Source organism: Melanostigma gelatinosum, assembly GCF_949748355.1.
Source record: "Melanostigma gelatinosum genome assembly, chromosome: 22".
NCBI lineage: Eukaryota > Metazoa > Chordata > Actinopteri > Perciformes > Zoarcidae > Melanostigma > Melanostigma gelatinosum.
Genome location: NC_136655.1, coordinates 4,190,739 through 4,201,847, shown reverse-complemented (window position 1 = coordinate 4,201,847; position 11,109 = coordinate 4,190,739). Strand labels below are relative to the sequence as shown.

Here is an 11,109-nt window from a genome sequence, read left to right as displayed (position 1 = left end):
GGGTTAACGTTCTGAGAAGAAACACAAACAACTCCCAGCTCGGACAACGCCATGCCAGCAACCTGTCAATCACTGTGTAGCCCCGCCCTCAAGCATACCCTGCTTTATGGTCTGTGTGACTCTAAATGGACCATAAGTTACGAAATGAACATCATGCTGTATTGAAGAAGACTTGAAACTCGAGCTTGAGACCATAAACTCATGTTTACAATGTTTACTGAGGTAATAAATCAAGAGAGAAGTAGAGTAATTTTCTCATAGACTTCTTTACAATCAGACAACCAGAGGAGCCGCCCCTGATGAACACTAGTTAAAAGCACTATTTCCTGCATTTGCACTAAAACCTGACACTGAATGTCAATGATGAGGTTGTCCAATATAGATGTAATTAGTGGTACTGGGCTGCAGCAGTTCATCACTGTGGCTTTTAGATTGGGTCTCACAAGGTCCTGGAAAATACCCCCAAAAGAACGGTAACTGTTAAAGTTTCGCTGTAATCTTCTCATCAATTATAGACGTCAGGCATTGCTTCCGCCTTTCTTTAGGTTGTGAGCTTGCCCGGCAACTTCCTGCTGCCAGCTAGGCCTCAGCCTGGAGCCAGGCGTCTGAGCTTGGAAGAAAAAGGGACTCCAGATTTGTTGCACTGATTGGGAAGAAAACCTCACTCCCACCCCGCTGAATAATTCATTGATTGGCATATGGCATGGAGAGAAAAGCCCAATGATCCCTGCCTGTCTGTCTGTGTGCATTTCTTATTGCATCCGTGGCCCACAATGTGATCAATTGAGCGCGTTGCTGTTCCACCCTCCCGTGATTCCTGCATCATTTCAGACTCGCATTAAACATCTTTAACCAGCCGCACTAAATTTGCTCACTGAAGCGTCCTCTTGTTTGTACAACATTTCCTACTCGATTGATATAAATAGCAATTTCTCTCCGCGAGTATCATTCTGCCAGATACGATCCTACATGTTCAACGTTAGACATGCATTCATGCTGAGCCGAAGTCTGACACGCTAGTCGGGGCAGATTTCCTGCTCTGCGTTATCATAATGTGCCGTGATGTTGCATCGCAGAGGCAATGCGCGTTCAACAAAGACAGTCGTCGTCCTGTTGCAGGCGCTATGAACATCTGTAGCCCAAATAGCGGCCTTAATGAGGGTCAAATTGGCTGTTCAGCTGTGAGGAAGTGGTGTTGTCACTGCTAGCGAGCGCAATCGAGACAACATCTGGCAGATAGAGCTCTCAGACCACGTATACTTCACACTGCCCACTGTGGCTGATGAGTGTTTATCTATTCAAGAGGATCACACTAGCGCTTACCTGTCATCACTACCGCCGGGCCTGCTTCACTCTGGAGAGAAGCTAATGACTTGCTGCTCAAACATGCTGACAGTTTATGGCAAATATTCAGCAGCAGAATTTCCCCACAAAAAGAGGATGTTTCAAGGAAAAAAGAAGTGGCTGTTTCATCGCTGCATTTTGCTTCAAGGCTCTGCAGACAAGACGCATTTCTCTGCCGATGCCTATTTGAATGACACAATTAAGCGGATGAATGTTTAGTTGAGTGACATGGTTTCTTTTCGGTGTTCAGGAAGGCTGCTTAATACGTCTAAGGGCGCAGACGAAAGCAGATCAGGCGATGCACTTTCCCTCCGTGTCTATTGATTTTTCATAGACGGTAAAAAATGATTTGAGGGGCAGTCACGGCGAGATCAAAGCGTAAGGTGCAGGAACGGGACAAAAGGGGTTTGCACGTGCCATGAAGCAGAAAAAACATCCTCAATACACTTAAAGCTTAAAGGAGAAAGAAAACACCAATAAGCAGTCTGCCTGGCGTTTCAGGGCCTATTTGTTGGTTCGTTGTGGAGACCACGGTGACATGTGGGAGACGTTCTGACCGCTGTTAGAGATCACAAGTAAACGGGTCGATTTTAGAATTACCTCCTCAGAATGTGGCAGATACGAGCTGCCATTTTGCCGAACAGGCAATTCATTTCTCATGTCTCATTAAAGATTTCCATATAAATTGGAGGAAAGCGCTAACTTCAGTATATACAAGTCAGCTTGATGGAAAGTGGGAATTACACAAAAGTGCCTCAGAAAAACAACTTCATCTGGAAAAGTATGACCTGAGATCAGATTTTTACAAGCAACGCAAACATGTACAATCAACGTTAATACTTTTTGCCTGAAGTCTGTTTTGATATCCGCTGCCAGATGCCATATTCGTATGGATTTTAAAATGCAACCGGCACCTTCCTATCTGCGCTCAACTAACAGAGTCGGGGGGGTAAGTCACTACCTTCTACTTAAAATGCACCACCGGTGTCCCGGTCTGTCCGCCGGCTGGCCTGCTCTCCAAGCGAAAAAAGGCTGGCATGTGCGGAGTGTCCAGCCAAGCAGCGCACAGGCCCGGTCTCTCAGGTCTAAACGCCAGCGGATGGCGTCTGATTGGTGAACTGGTGAGAGTCTGGCTGGGTGCCTGGGGGACGGGTTGGGAGAGCCCGTCTTACTGCCAGAACATGCTGGGACACAGACCTGCCATTATAACCCACCCAGAGGGGACCACGTCTGGGCAGTGGGATATTGAAAGCTCACTGAGTAAACCCGGCCAGGGTCAACACACTGAGTGTTACTGTTGAGATTTAATGGAAGTGATTAACCTGTAGGCTTTCGTTCGGCTTTTGGATTGTTGTTTGTATATCAATAAGCATCTGACACCTTTTTATATTTCAACGTTTGTGGAAGACTATACAACATTTTTTGGCTGTGTAATTGACATTAGTTTAAAGCATCAATCATGATTGTTCCAGAGGGCCTGAACAAAAATGACTGGAGTCAACTCAGCGATTCAGAAATGTCCAAACATTACATTAATACTTGTATTTTTTTTTATCTCAAGAGGCAGTTAGCTTGTGCTGAAAACAAGGGGGAATGGCTAGCCCAGCTTTGTCCCTTTTCATTAACTTCAAAGCTGTCATATTCACATATTAAATGTTGTATTTTACACGTGTAATAAGAAAGAGAGACAGTCTGAAGTCTGAATCTAATCAAGATATTGAGGTTGCTTTGGTATAAATTGAAAAACACCCAAACAAGACATTTTTTCGTAGTTTGATTTAGATTGTATATACTGAAGAAGTTTAACATCTGCGGCTCCTAAACCTGCGAGTCCCAGAGAGGTTTGTTTATTTGACCAGTTTTATTGGCCTCGCAATGAACTCTGTGAGGTGTCGGTCAATCAACACAATGCATGGTGGGATACGTGCAGCCCGCTGTGACCCTGAAGTGGAATGTGTTGAAACCAAATTCCCACCTCAGAAAAATGCAGAATGACGCACGCTGCGGTTCCGTCATTTGTTTGCAGTGCACGGCGGCATTTATTCTGAAAGGGTTGCCGTTATATTGCTTCTGGCAGCTTAGATAGCAAAGCTAAAGGGCGTCCTCCTTCATTTGATTCAACTGCTTCAGGTATGACCCAAGGGAATTGATATTTATTGAAATTGAATATTTATTGTGCGACGCTGTCTCTTGCTGTTTGGATTTAACTTTTCTGTTGAGCGATTGAGTTGGTGGATTGCTTCAGATTGAGACTAACAAATGGAGGTTAATTTCCTCCGGGGGGTCAACGGAAAAGGAAAGAGTGTAGCAGGAAGTTACCTTAAAGATACAAGCAAAAGATATGCTTGATATATATATATATATATATAGCTACCCTCTTGCAAAATCAACACTACACAGCAACACTACCTTTTCACTCGTCACATCGCACCACCGTCTTCATTTCCTGTCGAAACTCTGTCTGATCTCCGATCTCCCTCTCGTCCCAGCGCCAACATGATGTGCGAGGTGATGCCCACCATCAGCGAGGACACGGCGCTGAGCCAGCGCGGCTCTCAGAGCAGCGCCTCGGACCCGGACTCCCACTTTGAGCAGCTGATGGTCAACATGCTGGACGAGCGGGACCGGCTGCTGGACACGCTGAGGGAGACCCAGGAGAGCCTCGGCCTGTCCCAGCAGCACCTTCAGGACGTGGTCTACGACCGCGACTCTCTGCAGCGCCAGCTCACCTCCGCCCTGCCACAGGTAAGCCACGGCTATAAAATAGCTTTTACGCAAGAGTTGAGCCACGGTATATCTGAACTCTTCAGTACAAAGGTGGGACGTCATAGCTTAGCCAATGGGACATTCGCAATAAGTGTGCAAGAGAGTTTTTGGTAGTTGCCAGGCCTGTTATTTATGGTGGTTTTATTGGGGCAAAAGGTTGCTGACCCCTTCTTTCGTCTCTGGTTGCACACAGTGTTTGGTTGTATCGCTTTGTTCTCATTTGAATTCCTAGAAACCCTTTCACAGGATGAACCACAACTTGGAATTATATTCTTTCCCCAGCCGCCAGTATCCTTTGAACTTTGAGGTCATCTTGCAGTACACCAGTTCATTGTTGTTTCATGAATATGGCACAAACATTGTGTTTTCCACGAACTCGGGGTCTCTCGCCAAATTCCAAAAGAAATCATGCAAGAAAGTTTATAGTTCATGTCGTGAGAGTGCATTAGTGGCCCCGTTTGCATCAATTTAAACACATCTAATGACCAGTTACACTCCCGTTGCATAATGATGGTGTATTAAAGCTCTGGATGAAGCACAGTGTGTGTTAAGCTTTTGTTTGTTGGTCTTTTTCTTTTTTAACCCAAATGTCACATTGTAGACTTCCCCAAACAAAACCTGATTTAAACCTGATCTCACGTTACAGCTTTAAAGACGTTCGCAGTGTTCAAAGACACCTCATATTTTCAATGAATCCAGACAGAATCTCAATGTTTGCTCTTTTTTTTATTTTCTTCTCGTCCCGTGGCTTTAAGACGGACTTGAATGAACCCACTTGGGTGGGGGGGGCATGTATGGGGCCCGGAAGTTTGTGCCACACCAATCACACCGCTCATATTTGAATGCACGCCTTTCCCCGTTCTTGTTGAAACAGCAAATTTGAGTCTCTCTTGCCCAAACATTTCCCACCGCTTCATTTTCCAGAGAGAAGCATCCAGGGCTGCCAAAGCGAAATAACAGACGTACTCGCTGGTATCCACCCGGCAGTGAAGGCTCTGCGGCGGCGCTGTGGTGATGTATGGGGTTGTCATTGTGTAATGACAGAGCTGACATATAGCGTTCTGGTGCCTTTCCTCACACCCGGCTTAAATTAGATGTCACTCCGAGGGCGGCGGTCAGGATCGTCCCGTCGCCGTCCTGCCACAAACCATTCCATGAATTAATCCGATGGCGTCTCATTGGCCCGCATGATATCAGCATCACTCGTTAACGGTTTATGAAGAGCTCGGTAATTACACCGAGGCATTTAGCTGAGGGAGAAGTAGCCCCGTTGTGCCTCTGTTTAATATGTGGCAGATAAGAGCTTGTGCTCGCAGCGTGGACAATACGAACGAGCTTACTTCACAGAGGCCGCCGTCACCTCTGTGCTGGTGTGTTGTGCATTTCTGTGGCTGTGATGATTTTACTGCATCCGACACCTCTTATTAAAGCGAAATGAAAAGAATAAATCAAAAAGACGGGGGCCCTCTTTAGCACAGATGTCATTTTGCAGCGACTTAAGGGGGGCCGGCAGTGTGGAACGTAAGAATCACGTAGTGGGCTTCTTAAAGAGGGCAATAGATAGCTCCCAGGTCTCTCTCCTCTCGGTGTGTGTGTGTGTGTGATTTGCAGAGGAGGTGGCGGATGGGAGGAGAGAGGCAGCAGAGCTTCAGAAGACAGAAGTGGCCTCATTTGGGGCGATAGGCAGGCTGTGAATGTGTCTTTGCTGATATCGCTCCTCTGTTCCTGAAGCCTGCAGCACTGGCAGGATTAGGCGTTGTCCCACCACAGACTTCCCTCCCTCTTGTTCCTCTCCCCCCCCCCCTCTCTGTTTCTGCTGTCACTGCCTTTTCTGTTATGTCTCCCTCTTCTCCTCTGTTTCCCCCCCCATCTGAGGTCGCGGCTCGGCTACTCGTCATGACACTCCCGACTGATCGGAGTGACACTCGCCGTCCCCACTCGACGCTTCCAGGCAACAGCGCTTCCCCCTTTTTTTAGTTTTTTTTGTAACAATCCAACAGCGCCCCAGCCCCTTCCTCTGCCTCCTCTCCTCACCCACTGTCCCCTTGTCTCCTCTTTCTACATTTCATCGGGCCATTTTTGTTCCAGAGCGGAGGTGCATGAGGTGCATTATGTGTCACACGCTGCGTGACATGCCTGCCGTGTAACGCGTTGATGCTCAAATGCTTCTGTCTTGCATTTGAAGGACTGTTTTGTGAAAGTGTCTCTGAAAAGTTTAGCTTAAGAACAGTTGCAGGAGATTTCAGCGGCGAACCCGGAGTCATGTGATAAACATCACAAGGAACTTCTTGAATCACTTCCTGCATAATGACCCTTTTCTCCGTCACTGATTCGCATGTTGATTCGTTTCCAAACTCTTGCAGTTTTTCTACAAAATGTCCTACATTCCCCACAGGATATGTAGTGTATTTAGGGATTCTTAGAGTCACTTATCAAGTCTACTGTAACATTTTCATTGGTTCCCGTGTTTTACGCGGTCGGATATTCTGCTTTGTTTGCTACATTTTGCTACATTGCACTCCGAATAGATCGTTGGACTTTACCCAAAGAGGACATTTGTCTCCACTGTGTGTGTACTATCCATTGATTGTCTTTACCCAAAGTATTCTCATTCACTCCTCTCTCAGTTTGCCGCAATTTAGTGTGAAGTACGTTATGAGTGTTTCCGCTTCCCTCTGACAAAGTGGTAAACTCTATTCGGCAAATACAGCGACGGAGTTCTCCTCCGCCACATCTCTGCAGCTGATGCAACATGTGTTTCGTTGCCCAGGGTGAGCAATTTGTTCTCACCTCTAACTATAAGCCTGTCTGGGAAATGAGGGGCACCGCTGTCTTCTGAAAGCCTGGTGTGTGTGTGTGTGTGTGTTTTTGCATTATTCCGGCTTGTTTCCTCTGCTACAGTGTAGCTGGAGAGTCACTCTGCTCGCAGAGAAACAAACTCCCCGCCATTGTACTTGATGAACTGATTTCAGAGAACGGGGAAAGACATGTCGAGCACGGAGACAACCCAGAGCCTGCAGCACATGTGACCCTGCTCCCATCCCCCCCAACGCCCCCGTGTATCGTGACACAGCCAGGCAGCGTTTCCCCGTAGCACTCAGCTGTGCGTTACTGTACTCAAAAAGGCCTCGAGGGAGTGCGGGGAGCCTTTCTCCCCACGCTGGAATGCAAAAATGTAAATTGATTTTAGGAAAACGCAGACATTTCTATTGCTATTGATTTGGCCAAGAAATCTACCAATAAAGAAAACAGTGGTCATGACATTAAATCATAAATGGATGTGTTGGGTCACTGTGAAGGACCCGCAGCGCGGCCCAGACGCTGATGCCAGAGCGCTTTTTCTCTGCCAGACAGTAATGAGACACCGGCCAATTGATCCCCCGCACACCGATGTTGTAATGAAAGTGAAGGCTGCACTAGATTACTGTACAGCGCCGCCGATTGATCCCCGGTTCGCCCATTCATGACCGTCACGCTGCAACGTCTTTGGCGCAAAAGAGCGATTGAGCCTGGACACAGGCTTTCATCTCACACAGCAATTAAAGTTTCATTTACAGATTAGTAATTAGGGCGATTTATCTGAGGAGTAAGCACGATGTACGTCTGGGATTGTCTGCTCATTAGCACCCCGCTTTAAGCCAATGATCCACCTCCCCCCTCTGTTTCTTCATCAAACATGACACGGCCGTTCGTCAAAGAGTCTGTCCACAGGGGGCACGGCCGTGTCCACCCATCCGTCTTAAAGCCTCGGCCGACATCTCCAAACGAGTGTTTTGTAGTCATGGACTGTACCACTCCGCGGACCTCCACGGGGGTGAGCTGTGAATGAGGCGAGAGACGGTGAGGCTCCCCGACTAGGGCAGGACGTGGAAGCGAAGATGACTAAGCTTGTCTTCCCTCCCCCTCCCTGTCTCTCTGTTGCCTGTGCAGGAGGCCCTCAGGGCTCCAGCAGTCAGCCAGTCAGCTGGTCTCCTCCCGCCAGAGCGCCACATGACTTTCCATGATTACTGTTGTTGTTTGTGCCCCAGTTCAGGCCGCCCGCGGGCTCGATGTGCAGGAGGAAACCGTACGAAGGCGTGCTCGAGTGGGCTGTGCGGTTAGTTTAGCAGTAGCCACGGCTTCTTTCCCGACGTTCACGTGCTTATCAGCTTCAGAACACATGACGGTACATCATAAGTAGCACAATTACAAACTTGTGCACATGTGGGTTTCATAAAATAACGCTGGGAAATGCGGTGACTCCTTTCTTCGCGTCCTTGTCACGGCCGTCTTTGGCGTATTTTCCCATTTTCCTGCCTGGCAAGCGTTGATTCGCAAACCAAAGCCTTCCTTGATTTCTCCGCTCAATTGACCCCCGAAGCCTTGTTTTTCCTCTCCTCCCTCCATTCTTTTCTCCCTTTAATCTCCTTCACATTGACAGAAGCAGGTGACAGTTAGCTGACGGATGGCTAACGTTAGCTTCAGTGGAAGTATAGCAGCATCTCCAACAGCTGGCAACAGTGATTCAATCACATATGTGTGTGTGTGTTAGTTTGCATCACTGTCGGTAGATCTTGGGTATGACTCAGAACCCGAGGCAAGAAATACCGAAATTCTCAAATCTTACTTCACACACGTACAGTCCCATCCTCGCGAACACACACACTCACACACAACTGGTCCCTTGAGAGCCACTTGAGTGAGCAGAGTGAAATGAGGTTATGACCAATACTTAGTTCTCCTCGCAGTGCCGACCTGGAAATGGAATCCTCCCTCCAAAAGCCACATCTGTTTGTTTTTGGGTCCACCGTTGACGAATATTAATTCCTCAGTTTAACCGGTTTAGCGGCGACTGAAAGACTCGAACCATGCTCGTAGAAAACTGCTGCATATCAAATCAAGCGCTTCCTAAACGAACATTTATCGCAAGTCTTATTTTGAAGACCCATTAGCAGGACTGTAGCAGAACATGGAAGTGAAAGCAGTGCTCCGTTTATTTAGATTTGAAAGGGCAATGAGAATATTTGAAAGAAATAATCTCCACATTGATTTAAAACAGCCATGATGATCATTTTGTCCATAATCGTGCCGCCGTAGCTGCTTGAAATGTAGGCCGACTGATGAGGAATTAGACCGACATTCATTTCTGACACAAGGTACTGACTGGTGTGTGTGTGTGTGTGTGTGTGTGTGTGTGTGTGTGTGTGTGTGTGTGTGTGTGTGTGTGTGTGTGTGTGTGTGTGTGTGTGTGTGTGTGTGTGTGTGTGTGTGTGTGTGTGTGTGTGTGTGTGGACCATGCAGCTGGGCCCTCGTTAATGGATACCTTTTAGCTTCTGAATGCTCCACTTGAAGGACAGAAATAGAGCATGATGTCACCGGCTATTGGCGCCCCGGCTGAGACTCTTGTTCGAGGACTCTGAGAGAGTGGATCCAGAGTGGATCCAGCGATGTCCTGCTCGCCACGCTGCATCCCAGCTCCCACCTTTTTAAATGTTGTCATTGAAACCATTACACTCACCACGACTCGATACTGGACACTGACCTGTAAGCACAGCGCTTCAAAGCAGTATTCACGTCTCGTATACGTCTGTAATTACGGCTCATTACTTTTTACTGAGAAGAATAGGAATTTTAGTTAAAGAGGACAAAACCAGACACTGGAAGGTGTCCTCTAAGGCTCTGGAACATTTTAGAACGTTGAAGCTCGGGTAGGGAATGCATTTTGGAAACCCTTTTTTGTTATATTTGTTGAGATTCTCTTCATATTCATCTTTCAAAGGCAAAGACATCCTCACAACGTTGAGGTAATACAGAAAGGTGTGCTGGAGAATTTAGCTGGATGACATCAGCATTGTGCGACAAGGACAGGAATAGAACATCCGATCTGTTTTGAAGGTGAAATATAATGAGTTGCTCACGCTCTCCGAGGAGTTGATCCTCTGTGTCTCTCCATAACTGCGTCTTTCCAAACTGTCAGCGGCGTCCTGGAACTTCCTCCTCTCTGTGGCGGCTCGCTGGCCCCCTGCAGAGAGCCCACATCGAGCCCACATCGAGCCCACATCGAGACCGCATCGAGACCACATCGAGACCACATCGAGCCCACATCGAGCCCACATCGAGCCCACTGATGTGACTCCGGTGCATCGCAGCATCGCACTTCACAAAGTCACGACTAATCACGTGTCTGGTGATACAGTGTGATGGCCGAGTAGTACAGGCAGTGCTGCTGCTGGGGGGGGTTGGGCTTACATCTGACATTGTTTTGCAGTCAGAGATGCTTGATATGAGTAAGTCATGGCTTGGTATGTTTCATCACTTTCACATGACGTAATGTATTCCAGCTGTACAGTGGCTCTGCTTCATGTATGTGTTGGTACGTTGAACTTCTGAACTTCTTCATGACATACTTTGCACCGTACATATCAAACACTACATTGCAGATGAAAAGGAGCAACACACGTGACAAGGGTAGACATTGTAGCTCATAGATATCACCACAAGACAATTTTTAATAATTGAAAAAAAGTGCTTGTCATTTTTTGTATTTGTCTTATTTAAATATCTAATTTGCATACATTTCTACAACATTGGATCAAGCCAGCTTCAAAATTATTGTTTCATTTTGTCCCATCAGAAAATAATGTCAACAGACAAATTCATTTGTATTATTTCCTCCATGTTTTTAGAAATAAAATGTTCTGTAAATCAGGCTATGAGTGACATATTTAGAAAACCTTCAGAATATAGATTCAACTGTAACGTTTGGTTTATGTAAAAGCTACTGAAGGGGAGATTTCTGGGTCAGTCTGAGAAAACAATCATTTTGAGAAAATGGCCTTTCGAGATGAAACACTACAGGTGAATAGTTTTACACGCCATCATGACAAAGGTTTTTTTCAAATGTTATGTTCATATATATGCAGATGTGGCATTATCTAATGCTAACTTGAGTGAATTCAGGAGAGATATGCACATTTTGTCGTCGGTTGCTTCTATCTCTCAGGCTGCCTGTACATAACT

At 46.7% G+C, this 11,109-nt stretch overlaps 1 protein-coding gene across 1 annotated transcript in view; it reads left to right on the top strand.

Annotated features, from left to right (window-relative positions):
• Positions 1-3,840: 3,840 nt before the first annotated feature.
• ppfia2 (PTPRF interacting protein alpha 2) overlaps positions 3,841-11,109 on the top strand; it is a gene marked incomplete at its 5' end in the record, with an annotated part of 98,792 nt that continues 91,523 nt past the window's right edge. The window contains one exon of the mRNA XM_079294113.1: positions 3,841-4,089. Within this exon, the coding sequence (XP_079150239.1) occupies positions 3,841-4,089 (249 nt within the window). The remainder of the gene's footprint in view (positions 4,090-11,109) is intronic.